The 16,385-nt window shown below is 37.6% G+C and overlaps 1 protein-coding gene across 3 annotated transcripts in view; it reads left to right on the top strand.

Annotated features, from left to right (window-relative positions):
- Positions 1-16,385, top strand: part of LOC111188855 (NACHT, LRR and PYD domains-containing protein 12-like) — an 859,751-nt gene that overhangs the window by 108,893 nt on the left and 734,473 nt on the right. The window contains exon 14 of one of the 3 annotated variants that reach the window (XM_049472891.1): positions 6,457-6,630. The exons of the other annotated variants lie outside the window; for them this stretch is intronic. Within the exon in view, the coding sequence (XP_049328848.1) occupies positions 6,457-6,630 (174 nt within the window). The remainder of the gene's footprint in view (positions 1-6,456; positions 6,631-16,385) is intronic. 3 annotated transcript variants of the gene reach the window in all.

Here is a 16,385-nt window from a genome sequence, read left to right as displayed (position 1 = left end):
CTGCTTAAACTAATATCACACAAAAAATGGTATGTTTGCATGGTTTTATTGAGCACAACATGTTAACATTCACAGTGAGAGGGGAAAAGTATGTGAACCCCTAGGCTAATGAATTTTCTAAGAGCTAATTGGAGGCAGGATGTGATGAGATTGGATGTGTTGGTTAAAGCTGCCCTGCCCTATAAAAACACACCAGTTTTGAGTTTGCTGTTGTTAAGAAGCATTACTTGATGTAAATCATGCCTCACACAAAAGAGCTCTCAGAAGACCTACGTTCAAGAATTCCTCAAGAATGAGGAAAACATTAAACAAGAATGGAGTTCATGGGAGGAAACCACGGAGGAAGCTACAAAAAAACATTGCTGCACATTTGAACTTTGCAAAAGAGCACCTGGATGCTCCACAGCAGTACTGGCTTAATATACTGTGGACAGATTAAACCAAATTTGAGTTGTTTGGAAGGAACACACAATGTTATGTATGGAGAAAAAAGGCACAGCATTTCCCCAGTTTACCAAGACTTTTTGCAGGAAAACTTAAGACCATCTGTCCGCCAACTGAACCTCAACAGAGGATGGATGATGCAACAGAACAGCGACCCAAAACATAGAAACAAATCAACAATCGAACGGCTTCTACAGAAGAAAATACTTCTTCTGGAGAGTCCTGACCTCAACCCAATTGAGATGCTGCAGCATCATGACCTCAAAAGGGCGATTCACACCAGATATCCCAAGAATATTACAGCTGAACTGAAACAGTTTAGTGAAGAGGAATGATCCAATATTCCTCCTGACTGTTCTGCAGGTCTGATCTGCAGCTACAGGAAACGATTGGTTGAGGTTTTTGCTGCCCAAGGAGGATAAACCAGTTATTAAATCCAAAGATTCACATAGTTTTTCTACCCTCACTGTGAATGTTAACATGTTGTGTTCAATAAAACCATGCAAACATATTTTTGTGTGGTATTAGTTTAAGCAGAGTGTGTTTATCTATTGTTGTGACTTAGGTGAAGATCAGAACACATTTAATGACCAATTTATGCAGAAATCCAAGTTTAATCCCAAAAGGTTCACAAACTTTTTCTTACAACTGTATATCTTTAAACTGAAAAAAGTAATAAACGTAAAAATACTAAACCTAATGAAAATCAGACATTAGATTATTTAGAGACAGGCTGATGACGCTGTAACGCTACCCTCTCACAAGACAGAGCAAGACAAGACAGAGCAAGATGGCAGCCCACAGTGACTAACCAAAACAAACATTGGAAGCTTCAGAATACGTATACTTTTTTTCTCTTCAAATAAAAAACAAACAAACACAAAACCAAAACCTGTAAGTGCTAGAAGAACTCATTGAGGAGTACTACCACCTGTTCTGCAGCATGAGCTCGGACAAAAAAGAAAAAATGAGGTCAACTCCTACCTCTAAAAGACCACGTCCTCCCAGCTCACCTGGAGACTCGGAGGGACAGGAGTCCCCGTCCCACACAGAGGTTCGTGAAATCCTCATCTCCATCGACTCCAAGCTCGCTACTCTGGATACGAGGATCTCACTAGTGGAGATCCTGCATAAAGAGTTCCAGGCGCTGCGTGAAAGCCTGGAGTTCAGCCAGGAGCAGGTCACGTCTCTGGCAAAGGAGAACAAAACACTACAGCACAATATAAACACCGTCACGAACCAACTCTCATCTGTTATCAAGGAAAACAAGGAAATGAAACGGACAATACTCAACTTACAAACTCACAGTATGAGGAACAATGTTGTGTTTTTTTCGGGATCCCCAAAACCCCAGAAAAACTGGTCACGGAGTTCATAATCTCCAAACTAAAAAACCCACCCACCTGAAACAGCCAACACCATAACCTTTCACCGCGTGCACCGCATGGGAGGAATAAACTCACAATACAAACACCCCAGACCCATTGTAGCAAAAGTGGAACACTATAAACACAAACAATATTCAGCAAAGGAAAGAACTGAAAGGAACAAACTACGACATTAACCAGCACCACAGAGAAATACTTGACAGACGGAAAAAACTACTCACCGTAAGAAAACAGCTCATACAAAATGGAAAAAGGGCAGTTCTCTCCATTGATAAACTCTATGTGAATGTTCAGCTGTAGAGATATAAGGAAATCACGCCCTGGCTGTACTGATGCCGGTTGGGTGCTCATTAATGGAGACGCACCACAGCTGTTTACCTGACTGCGCACCACGCTGAATAACTGTCTATCTATCTAGATATATCTATCTATCTTATATATATTTTAATAAGAAATATACATGCAAATATATACACAAATAATGTACATAAGAATACTGTCTGAATATGTATTTATAACTATCCATCACTACATCGCACTCGTCTACACTGCACTTTTCTTTATGCATAAAACAGGAAAACAACACCGCACTACCCTGTTTATGCCTACACTAATCTTTCTCTCTATCTCTTACCTGAGATACTGAAATAATAAAACAGTACATGCAGGATTTTGGTCTTAGTGATGGGTGGCGACAAAATCATCCAACAACCAAAGAATTCACATTTTACTCAGCAGTACATAAATCATATTCACACATTGATTATTTTCTAATTAGTAATTCAATTTTCTCAAACATTGGACATATATAAATTCACCCTATCACAATAAGTGACCATGCACCTGTCTCAGTGATATGGAATTCAAACACTGAATACATACTGAAAATATTTAGCAAATCTCATTAAGCTTAATAAAGAAAAAAATATTTTTCCTACCATAAAAAACTCAGCAGGGAAAATAGTACAGATACCTGATAAAATTAACGACACCTTTAAAGATTTTTAAAAATGTTTATTCATCAGGCAATGAAACCAACTTAGATGAAATCAGTAACTTTCTGGACCACATCAAACTGCCTAAATTAACCAAAAACCAAAAACATACACTTGAAATATCATTATCTCCAGAAGAATTCTACAAAGCCCTAAAACACATTCCTAACAATAAAGCACCAGGACCTGACGGATTCCCTGCTGAGATTTATAAACACTTTTGGTCATACCTATCTCAACTGTTTTACAGAATGATATCAGAAATTAAACAAAATGCAAAACTACCAACAAACATGAATACTGCATTCATCTCCCTTCACCTTAAACCAAACAAAGACCCTACCCTACCATCCAGCTAGAGACCATTATCATTAATAAATACAGACACAAGAATAATCAGCAAGGCTCCAGCCAACAGAATAGAAACAATAATCCATAATTTAGTACATCCTGATCAAACTGGATTCCTCAAGGGTCGATATTCATCCACCAATATGTGCAGATTAGTGAACATAATAGATTACACCTCTCACCAGAACATACCAACAGCAGTTGTAACCCTGGATGCAGAGAAAGTCTTTGATAGAGTGAATTGGAAACTCTTATTCACCACACTGCACAAACTCGGGTTTGGAGAATCATTTGTTAATTGGATACAGATTTTATACACTGCACCTAAGACCACAGTCAACACCAATGGGGTAATATCACAACCCTTCACACTACACCGGGGGACTAGACAAGGATGCTGTCAGCCCGCCGACTCCACCCTCTCCTGCCCAACAGCGCTTGGCTTCACCGTAGTTTTAATCACCGGCCCCACCCTGAGCACCTGAACTCTATTACCAGCTCTATAAAGGAGCTCCAGTTAAGAGACTCTCTGCGAAGTCTTAGCATTTCATTTGAATTCTAAGCTCTGAGCATTATATTCGTATTGTTTTTCTGGTAGTCTGACCTCTAGCCTTGTTTATTTACTTCGTCTCAGCCTTTTCCTCTGAATACCCTGTTTGCCTGTGATTCGACCCGTGCCTGTCTTTTGGATTGTTTATTTGAATAAACCCAATCTGCATCTGCATTCAGTCTCTTTACCTGTTTATGGTGACAGATGCTCACTCTCTCCTTATCTATTCTCTATCTTCATAGAACCGCTAGCAGCAGCGATACATCAAAACACAAACATTAAAGGAATCCAAACACCCAGCATGCAACATAAAATCAGTCTATATGCAGGTGATATCTTACTATTTCTACAAAAAAACAGTTATTTCAATAAAAGAAACAATCCAAACAATCGGAAATTATTCAAAAATATAAGAGTATTCAATCAATTGGTCAAAATCTGCAGTTCTCCCAATAACCATAAATAAACCTGATGTTAAACTGAAAACACTACCCATCCCCATGTGCACTAATTTACATATCTGGGTGTGAGGGTCTCCCCCAGCTGTCAGAGTTGTTCAAACTCAATTTAAACTCATTAACTAAAACAATAAGTGATGATCTTCGCTGTTGGACAACACTTCCCTTTTCACTTTCTGGCAGAATTGCTACAATTAAAATGACAGTATTACCAAAAATCAATTATTTATTTTCAATGATTCCCATTCAGCCCCACCCTCCTGGTTTCAAACTCTAAATACCACAATAACTGAATATTACTGGAAAAATAAACCACCCAGAATCAAACTCACCACATTACAGAACTCAAAATTGCATGGCGGCCTAGAGGCACCAAACTTCCACCATTATTTTCACAAGATAACAAACTCTGTACTCACACCAACCAGTCATTCACCCATCTGGAACAACCCGGACTTTATCATTGATAAAAAACACTAAACTACCCACCTTGGATCAAAAAGGGGATCACACACATCAAACACATGTATCACAATACCACCTTAATGTCACTACCACAATTAACCCAGAAATACGGCATTGGGAGAACTCAATTTTTACAATACCACCAGTTAAGATCAATCATCTGTTCAAAAATCACCCCAATCACATTAGACCTGCCTACACCAATTTCAGAATTTCTTAGTATTACTACAACAAATAAAATATTATCCAACATATATAAAATAATCTATCAATTGAATCTTACTATTAGCTTACCATGCAAACAATGGGAAGAAGATTTATCATTAACTCCTAATGCCGATTTCTGGGTCCAGGTGTGTAATAATAATCACAACATGATCAGAAACACTAATTTACAACTCATCCAGTATAAAGTTATCCACCGAGTACACTACACCATATACAAAATGTATAAAATGGGATTCATAAACTCACCAATTTGTACACACTGCAATCAAAACACAGTCGATAATTATATCCACGCTATGTGGCACTGCACACCCATTAACCAGTTCTGGAAAGAAGTTATTACCCTCCTATCTCAGGCCCTCACCACCCAAATCCACCCAACACCATCACTCTGCCTACTAGGAGACACAACAACCACTAACACAACACCACAAAACAATAGAATAATCTTAATGTCGCGAGTCATCGCCAAGAAAATCCTCCTCATAAACTGGAAAACAAAAATAACATTAACATCAATCACTGGAAAAATCTACTAACAGACTATCTCTCTCTAGACACTCAGAACCCACCAAAAACACAGATTCAGACCCAATTTGGACACATCTAATTCAAACATTACAGTAAATCACAATAATCCAACACAAGATAAAGCGTAGCAAAACCATTAGTTAAAATCACATATAACTTCATGATACTGTTTTCTGTTTAGCTATGTTTTGGTATATATGTATGTCTATTTCTTTCCTAATTTTTCTTTCTCTTTGTTTCTTTGTTTTTGTTTGTTTGTTTGTTTTTTCTCCCTTCTCCCTTCTGCATCTCACTCCATCCAACCCTGAACCCCTCCAACTATGTTAAATGAATATAGTTATATACAAATTAAACAAATTAATAAATAAAGAATAAATAATTAATAGTCCTCTAAAGAGGAGGGTGGTTGTAAATAAAAAATAAATGAAAAACAGACATTGCTTTTGAAGTGTGGTTCAACAAAATTATTTAAAACAATACTAAATAATCTTATTCTAATTTCACCCTCATAAAGAGAAATACACTACAGCATGTTTTCTGTGGAAAAGTGTTCTATTCTGATATCTTTATCAGAAGTACATGCATGTCTGTTTATCTGAATTTAAGTTCAGTGTTAGTTTAATCTGCAGTGTGTGAGATTCAGCTAAATGAATGATCATGTCTTGCTTTAATAATTGACGAAATAATCACTGAAAATGTTCTGTAACCAATTTACTGATAAAGAAATTAGAATTAGTTGTGTGTGTGGAGGATATGTATATGTATTCATGTGCATATTTATGTTTATAGTAAAGGAAGGGAAACATGTTAAACATTTCTTAAATATGTAAAACATATTCAGCTTCACTCATTTTAATTCAGTAAATAATAGTATAATACTTTTACATGAACTGTTCTACACAATAGATATATTTACTAGATGTATTTTAATAAAAAAGGATTGTATAACTATTATGTAATAAAGCATAATTATCTCAAATATATACTAATAGGGTGTTGTGTGTTTATATGTCAGTGTTTCTAATGGATTATCATTTCTCTCTCAGGCTGTGGAACTGTAATCTATCAGAGAAAAGCTGTGCAGATCTGGCCTCAGTTCTCAGCTCAAACTCCTCAACTCTGAGAGAACTGGACCTGGGTTATAATAAACTGCAGGATTCAGGAGTGAAGCTGCTCTCTGCTGGACTGAAGAATCCACACTGTAAACTGGAGAAACTGGGGTAAGATCATCAAAATACAACAAACAGAGCATCTCACCTTCACACACACACATATACACACACATTAGTAAACGATTGAAACTAGTAGCAGATGAAAACTTTTTATATCCAGTATAAAGGAATATCAAAATGGAGGACAAATACTCCTAATTATACGTACTAATTGATCAAAACATCCTGATTCAATAAAATATTTTTTTGGTCAGTGTTGCACAACAAGATATAGTTTTGACATAAGAGGAACCACAGCAGTGAGTCAAAATAGTTATATTTACTAGATCTATATTAAATAAACATGATTATATATCTGCTATGCAATAAAGCATAATTGTCTCAAATATATACTACTACACCTCCTTCCTAAGGGGTGTGTATTTGTGTTTATATGTCAGTGTTTCTAATGGATTATCCTTTCCCTCTCAGGCTGGCTGGGTGTAACCTATCAGAGAAAAGCTGTGCAGATCTGGCCTCAGCTCTCAGCTCAAACTCCTCAACTCTGAGAGATCTGAACCTGGGTTATAATAAACTGCAGGATTCAGGAGTGAAGCTGCTCTCTGCTGGACTGAAGAGTTCACACTGTAAACTGGAGAAACTGGAGTAAGATCATCAAAATACAACAAACAGAGCATCTCACCTTCACACACACACACACACACACACACACACACTCACACTCACACACCACTACACACACACTTGCTAATATGAACCAAAGCCCAGCCTAAAGTATCATAGAACAACATCTTTAAATCACAAATAATCCCTATTTTTGTATTCAGTTTATTATTAGTTACATCCAAGTAAAGGTGACTTTACAACCTAAACACATTACATTACTGTTGTTAGAAAAAATATGCGTGAAAAGTCAGGACATGTGGTCTTACTGTGGTGTTACTGTAAACTACAAATGAACAGAAGTCAGGTTAGATCAATGTTTCTTAACCCTGTTCCTTTAAATTCTGGCTATCCTCTACATCTAGCTTCTAGATCTAGTTATTTAAATGAATTTTTGTTCATTATAGCTTACAGTAAGTCCTGCGATCTTAAATTAATAAACACAGTTTGAAAATGAAATAGTGATTAGCTGATCAGGTACATCAGGGCAAGATGAACATTACATATATAGTTTATTTTTTTCTTAAACCTTGACTCCCTATCTATCTAATTCCAAAGTTAAGCTAACTGACTAACACAGCTGCAGTTTATTAATCACACAGTGGGTTTGATCTGTCTGTTTTGATTCAGAGACGTGTCTTTTTAACCAGCTATCAGAAACAGTGTCACCACAGTTTACATGGTTAGCTCCTTTACCTTTCTTTTAGAAAAATCTCTGTATATCCAGATCTGTTTTAACATCAGCTGATTCTGTACCCCGCTTCTAAATCTCACAGCGAGGGGGAGGGGCTTCCATCCCACCAGCACACTGACTCTCCTCTGGGCGCCACAAAACCAGCAAGCTGATTGGCTGTTTCTACTGAGGGGCAGAAGTTAATTCCTTAACCGACTCCGTGATTTTATATTTTATATTCTGGAGGTTACAGCACTGTGTATTCCTCACACTATGGTATAATAATCCCACCTCGAACAAAAAAAAATCTCAGATATATATTTGCCCTAGTGCTGGCCAAAATTTATATCACAATATATTCCTTAATTTCGGTCGATACGATACAATTTCCATATCGATATAAATACTTTGAAGGCCTCAGAAAAACTGCTAGGAATAAATGGAATGCAATGGAAATTTGTACCCACTACTGTCTGAACATTTAATTTAAGTTTTTGAAGCCTCCTCTCACAAAAACTATAGAATAATATAACACTTAATATAATAAAACATTTCTAAATAAATTAATGCTCACTTTTATTTGCATATAGCAAAATAAAAACACGACATCCCTGTCAAGCATAAACCTATAACCTATATACATATTACCAATATAAATAACTTTAAATTATAACAGAGGCTTCTTATTCTTTTGTAAACAAATTTAACAGATCAAAATAAAAATGCTTCAACCAGGATAAAGAATGCAAAAATCCTTCATACACATAAAAGGAACATGATATCCCCGTAAAATAATCAAACCTATAGGCTTTATCAACTATAAATAACTCAGTTACAACATAAACTACAAAATCGCTTCAGCCAGAATAAGGAAAATATTGTATGTAGCGGAACCGCTCGGTTAGGGTCAGTTTGGCTTCATCGTGGGACATTTTAGATGCAGATTGGAGCGGATCCGAGCCTAGCCTAGCCTAGCCTAGCCTATCTGGCAGGGGCGGATTTAACCACCACGCAGACCACGCAATTGCTTGGGGCCCCTGGGATCAGGGGGCCCCCTGCTGGCCAAAAGGTTGAAAAAAAAAAAAAACGCATTATTTATTTATTTTTGACACCGAAGAGACACCATACACATAAGTTAAGCTAGTCGAGGTTAACTAAGGAGGCACAACAATGAAGCGCTCTTACCCCAGCGGTGCCCAAAAAAGAAGGAAAATAAAGGAGAGGAAATCCAGTACTCAAAGCTTGACAAACCTTACCAATTTTTTCTTAGCAGCAAGAGATGAAAAGTCAGACGAGGATGAGGTACCTGAGACCGCTAGGTTGTCAGAGGAAGATGCTGCACCCATAGCAGCTGAAGTGGCTGGGTCTAGTGTTTCTCTACACAGTTCCCCACAGCAGTCAATCCTAGAAGAGACGGTAAGCGCAGCTAAAATTACCGTTCTTTCTGACGACCCAGCGCTTTGGCCAGAAACGTTGACTGACCAACAGCGATGTGAAATTATAAAACGTGGGCCAGTTCAAATAAAGGAGTTTGACTTTCCTCAAAACAACGACAAAATACCTCGTCGATTTACTGTCGACAACTACCACATGAAAATGAACAACGGAGAGAAAATAAATCGGAATTGGCTAGTTTATTCACTGAGCAGCGATTCTGTGTTCTGCTTCTGTTGCACTGTTTTTGAGAGGGAAAGCAAGTTTGCTCTCAGTAGCAGTGGATTTCGCTCGTGGATCAATATTCACAGTCATTTAAGAGATCATGAAAAAAGCAAAATACACCGTGCAAACATGCAAAACTGGCGTGAATTAGCAGAGAGGCTTAAAACAGGCACAATGCTTGTCAGGAATTACGTGCCCTTGAAGTACAGCATAGGAAAGCTGTCTTAAGAAGGATACTTGCTATTGTTTGTCATTTAGCAGAACGCAACCAGGCACTAAGAGGGCATTCAGAGAAACTATTTGAGCCCCATAATGGCAACTTTCTTGGCCAGATAGAGTTAATGGCACAGTTAATGAGTGAACACCTCAGAAGGATTGACAAAAAGGAGATCAAAGATCACTACTTAAGTAAAACCATTCAGAATGAACTAATTTCATTGGTTGGACAGAAAACAAAGGATGCAATTGTCCAGAAAGTTAAGGATGCGAAATACTTTTCTGTAATAATGGACTGCACTCCAGATACCAGTCACAATGAACAAATGTCCCTGGTACTTCGCATTGTGAATTGTGAATCATGTTCAGGAGCCTCCATCTCAGAGCACTTTGTTGGTTTTTTCAGCGTTCAGGACACCTCAGGAAGAGGCCTGTGTAATACCCTCACTGAAGAGCTCAAACACATGAAACTGAACATCGCAGACTGCCGTGGTCAGTCTTACAATAATGGAAGCAATATGATGGGACACAAGCAGGGAGTTCAGAAAAGAGTGCTGGAGATAAACCAAAAGGCACTGTGTGTTCCCTGCAGCAGTCATTCACTAAACCTTGTTGTAGCTGATGCTGCCAAGTCTTCTGTGTTGTCTGTGACCTTTTTTGGCATTCTTCAGCGGCTCTACAACCTTTTCAGTTCTTCTGTGCACCGCTGGTCAATCCTACAGCGCCATGTAAAGCTCACTGTGAAAAATCTTTCAACAACGAGGTGGGAGTGCCGTATTGAAAGTGTAAAAGCCTTGCGCCACCAATATCCAGAGATGATTGAGGCCTTATCTGTGCTCACTGAACATGCTGCAGAGAAAAAGGATGGAGAGACACTGTATTCAGCACAGAATTTGTGTAAGGAACTGATGTCATGGCAATTTATTCTTTGTGTTGTGATCTGGTACAATGTGTTGTTTCACATTAACCATGTAAGCAAACTCCTACAGAGCCCGAATATGGCAATTGATGCAGTGAAGAGAGAGACTGACCATGTTAAACAGTTTCTCCAAGAATACCGGGATCATGGAATTTCATCTGCCAAAACAGAAGCAAGAGAAATTGCAGAGAAATTACAGGTAGATATGACATTTCCAGTGGCAAGACAAAGAAGAACAACTCGCAAGTTCCTTTATGAGGGGAAGGACGAAGTTCAGCTTACACCAGAACAGCGTTTTAATCAGGATGTTTTTCTTCCCCTGATTGATACAGCACTAATCAGTATCAGTGAAAGGTTCACCCAAGTCGATGTTTTCTTTTCTTTGTTTGGATTTTTGTACTATGCAAATAACATGAAGAAGGCAATTCAAGAGGACACTCTGGAGGACTCATGTAAGAAACTGGAGCGCACACTGGGTGATGTTGACAGCCAAGACCTGGTTCTGGAAGTGACGGCAGCTGTCAGTGTTTTTCCAGATCACATCTCTTCTCCTGCAGATATTTTAGATTACATTTACAAGGAGAATCTCTTGGAGCTTTATGGCAATTTAAGCATTGCCCTGCGCTTACTCTTGACATTGCCCATCACTGTTGCTTCAGGAGAAAGAAGCTTCTCCTCCTTAAAACTGATAAAAAATTTCCTGCGCTCCACCATGTCTCAAGAAAGACTGACTGGCTTAGCAATGATCTCTATCGAGCAGAGAGTCCGTAGGTCATTGAATATGGAGGACATCATCAACGCATTTGCTGAAACCAAAACCAGGATGGTTCAATTCTGAGTGCAGTAGGAAGATTGAAAATAGTGCAAGGTGAGTTAATATTGCATTTTGCTATTAAAAAAACAAACAACCAAAAAAACGTATGATCAGGGCCCCCAGAAAAAACATTGCTTGGGGCCCCAGAACTACCAAGTCCGCCCCTGCTATCTGGCTACGTGCCTGTGTGATTACGTCATCACGCACTGATGTAGCCCTGCTACGGAGGCTGATTGTGTTCAGCTCTGCAGTGAAATGCCTGTCCGTGACAGATTCTGTAAATAATACATATCGATATGACACAAAAATGATATCACTGTTATTGAAACATTTCTTATCGTGATAAATACTGATATCTAATTATTGTCCAGGCCTAATTTGCCCACTCTCAAAAAGACTGTGTGTGTGTGTGTGTGTGTGTTATTGTTAGTGAGTGTAAGAGTAAGTTTTAAATGTGCAGATCTGGCCTCAGCTCTCAGCTCAAACTCTGTGGAGTCAAATTGGGGTCTTTAATGCTGACGAGAAAGTAAAACTATCACAAAAAAAAAAATCTAAAATCACATTCTGGTATGAGAAAATGTCTTCCTTTGTTATTATTCTATTTTTCTGACGTGTCTACTTGTGTGTATCTGTATATAAGTTCCTGGAACAGTCCAATTCCTCCAATTCCTCCAGGGAGAGTAAAACATTCTTATTTTATGTTATCTTCTGTCTTATTATTTTAATTTATCTATATATAAATCTAAAATAAACTTCAAGGTCTTTCTGTGTTTTTCCTTTTTATTTAAAGCGTTTGCACAGTGCTGTTTTAATGGGGCTTTTTCCTGTTAAAATCCGCCATCTACAGGCGGCCGCATGTAACTGCAGCAAGCATGCTGGTGAAAAAGAAGCCAAATTCAGCCTCATGCTCAATTTAAAAACTGACATCAACAATGTTCTATAATTTAATAATTAAATTTAATAATTATGTAAACGTAAAATAAATTATTAGCATTAACTTATGAACTATAAATAGCTGTTGTTCTGCCTGGTTAGCTCGGTCAGAACGGCTGGATGAACTGGCCAGCAGCCAGCATTACGTATAGCGGCAGAGGCTCCAGCTGATGACATTAATCCTCCATAACCCCCTTTCGGTTTAGGTCACGCCCCTCTTCTCTCCCCGTGCCCCATATCAAAAAGGGGTCCAAAAAGACTCGCAAACAAAACGGAGGAACACAAAGGAGGGAATGTATTGCAGAAAGAAAAAAGGAAAGTAAAGCGCAAAACACAAAGTAAAAGTGGTGTTGCAGAAGATTTATGCAAAAAAAAAATTATTAGAAGTGAAAAAAGGTAATTTATGTTCTCTTCTTTGTTTGCAATATCAGATTATTTTTGCAACTTTTTGCAACATTTTTTTCGTGATTGTTTTATTTTCTTGTCAACATTAAAGACCCCAATTTGACTCCATAAAACTCCTCAACTCTGAGAGAACTAAACCTGAGTAATAATGAACTGCAGGATTCAGGAGTGAAGCTGTAGTAGTTGCTGTAACACTATAGGAGAGAGTTTTCTTCTACACAAAGTAACAGAGTGATTTATTTGTTCATCTTTAACTTTGAGATTTTACAGATCCTGTGAGTCTCAGGATTCTCCTGCATATTGATTTTGTCTCCCTGACAGCCACAAATCATGTACAGTATCCCGCAAATCAGTATATCGAGCTGCTCATGATATTTTTTGTGCAACAGATCGAGAGAGTGATGAACATTCAGGTCTCTTCTTGAGCTCAGTAGAACTATCAGTGTTCTCTGTGGGTGGAATTTACACTGCTCTCTTTGGCAGTGTTTAATGTAATTCTACAGGTCAATAGCAGAGGGTTGGAATGCAGGGTATATAAAATCCAATACTAATGCCTGTCTTACCCTGTGTTTGTCTATATGATGTTAATGACTGTAAGACATGTTAATATACGTTTACAGGTCTGATTCTTTCACAGGTATAGTTAAGCTTATTTATACTTGCTCCTACAACATTGTTATAAGCTAGTGGCGGTTGGGTGTATGGGGGGGGGGGTCTGTACACTCCTAGTGTGTGAATATAACTGTACACTCATCTGTTGTACTTTTCACTCCTTCTCTCTGCAGGCTGAAGAGCTGCAGTATTACAGAAGAAGGCTGTGCTGCTTTAGCTTCAGCTCTGAAATCAAACCCCTCACACCTGAGAGAGCTGGATCTGAGAAACAATAATCCAGGAGAGTCAGGAAAGAAGCTGCTCTCTGATCTACAGAAGGATCCTCACTTTAAACTGGAGAAACTATAGTAAGTTACTGAATTACTGTCTCTGAAACACACACACACATACACACACACACACACACACACACAATTGTTGTTCACCTACAGTTTTTTAGAGTTGAGTTTAAGTTAACTTGTTAAGGTAATATTGTATACAGTGGACTGGAAGAATTCTACCCAAAATGCACCAATTTATGGTGATTTTGATTTGATGTAATAAAAACAGTATGTTTGGGTTATAATTGAGTTCATGTTTGGGCAGTGTTGCTAAGCTACCATTGTTTGTATCTGAGAGTCAGGTGGGTTACATCACAGCATGAACAAGAACTTCCTGTTTTTAAAGGAAGGAGGTGTTTGATTGACCTGCCGAACAAACCAGATCAGACCGTTATTTTAGTGACGTTTAGGGTGAAAATAGACCTGTGTGAAACAGAGTGTGTTACTGTGGTTCACAGTCACTGGAAATATTGTATCAACTTCAATCAAACCTGTTTAACTTTTAAACACAGGATGAACTTCACAGCCTTTTCTCAGTGTAGTGAGAATATATTACTCTCTAAGACTCATTATTGTGACTCTGTGTAGAGAAGCAGCACAATATTAAACATTCAGCTTAATTATGAAAAAAAAACTAATATAACTAATATACTAATATATAGTTTTAATATAGTTTTATCAGATATTTATTTTACCAAAAAGGTAAGAGGGTTAATATCTTTAGTATATAATTTATAATTAAACATATAACATATTATTAATTTAGTAGTTTTGACCAAAAAGAACCTCTCTCCATCTCTACAGTGTAGAGTGTGAAGTGTTTGGTATGTGAGTGTGTGGTTTTATAGGATTAAGCTGTAGTTTGTTTGATGAAGCTGTTCTGAATCACCTTGTGTGTGGAACTGTGCTCAGTGAGTTTCAGTCAGACAGAGAATGAGAGTTTTAGATTTAGAGGATTTTATACAATTTCTGTTTCTTGTGGATGTTTTCACAATCTAATAAGGTTAGTGCTGACTGTAAGTGTGTGTTCATGTCTGATCATTCTGTTCTGTTTTCTGCTTTCCAGCTTCTGAAAACCTGACCTGCTCTTATTGGACAATCTGGGCTCTTCATCAGCTCTTCATTCAGCTCTTCTGTGGAGTTTAGAAGCTTCCAAAATGTTCATATGAGCTGAAGTGAGATCCGGCTGTTCAGCAGCTGGAATAGCTGAACTAAACAGTAACAGATCATTATCAGAACAGCTCTAATCTTCTTATCAGAGTGGAAATAGAACCTTGTTGATTTCTATATTGTGGAGTTTAGTAGGAAAGTGGGAGTCTTGTCTGTTAAAAACTGAAATTTTCACAGATGATATTTTGGTTCCAGAAGATTCTTAATTCCTACTGAAAGTCAGTGAGAGGTAGAGCAGCATTTTCAGACTCTTAGGTAAATACTCCGAGCTCTAAATCATTGGCTGTGCTAAAATGTGGTGTGAAATCTGGTTTAGAGAGATCTGAATCTACACATACAGTATAGTACACTTTTATATTCTGTATAGCAGGCAGAGCAGTGAGGGTTAACCAGTCGACAGTGATCGGTTCAGCACTGTCTTATACTTTTATCATGTTGTTTAAATTAATTAAGAATGTGTTGAAACCTTCAGAAACTGTATAAACTCTTATCTAAACACATTCTTTTAACTTTTACAGAACCTTAAAATGTGTTATTTCCCTTTAAGCCTTTCTACCCAAAAACAACAGCTCAAAATTATCAACAGCTAGAATTCCTATATACATTACATAACTTGTATTTTGTTTAAAAGTGTTTATCTGCATTATTTCTGTTAAATATGTAAATAAAAACATATATATTTGAAATGTAATGACTTCACACAGTTTAATAAAATCAAACACAGACATGTCTTCGTTTTCTGAGTCAGAGTTTATTCTCTTGTGTTTAATTATGAAAAACTTATGAAAGGTTTTATTGAGGTGTGAAGACTGGTATCTGTTTCTCCTCCACAGTATGACCTGTCTGTAAAGTGTAGTAGGGCTGGTAAGGGACTGTATGTAAAATAGTCCATTGGCTCCATCTGGTGGGTTTAGGTGTTACTGCTGGTGGGAAGTGAATTATTGGGAATCTGTCTGCAGTGATTAATTTATGTATTTATTTATTTTTATATATTCACTTGTATTAGCGGGGTGTTAACTGGGTGAGTGGTTATTAAAAATAACGATTAATAAAAATTAAAGTAAATTATTTGCAGCATGTCTGGCCATGATCTATAAGCGTTCACTTCCGTTTGGGTAAAGAAACAGACCTTGTGATATTTTACCGATTCAGCCGTGATTCATCCCAGGAATCAGAAGCAGGTTTCCCCCCTGGATAATGGTTTGGTGGTCCAGTGAGTACTGGAACTGATGGTGGTTTGTTTCTGTAGAGACTGCTGAGAAGATCATCAGGACACCACTGAGTTAGAAAATTATTTGTTATGCGTCTGCATGATTTAAATGTCACTTGGCGATTACCATTTTTAAATATATATTTTACTAAAAGTTCATTACTTAAAACCCATTTTAAATTTAAATGAGTATTCAGTACAGAGTACAG

Source organism: Astyanax mexicanus, unplaced genomic scaffold, assembly GCF_023375975.1.
Source record: "Astyanax mexicanus isolate ESR-SI-001 unplaced genomic scaffold, AstMex3_surface scaffold_31, whole genome shotgun sequence".
Lineage (NCBI taxonomy): Eukaryota > Metazoa > Chordata > Actinopteri > Characiformes > Acestrorhamphidae > Astyanax > Astyanax mexicanus.
This window is presented reverse-complemented; position numbering and strand designations above follow the sequence as displayed.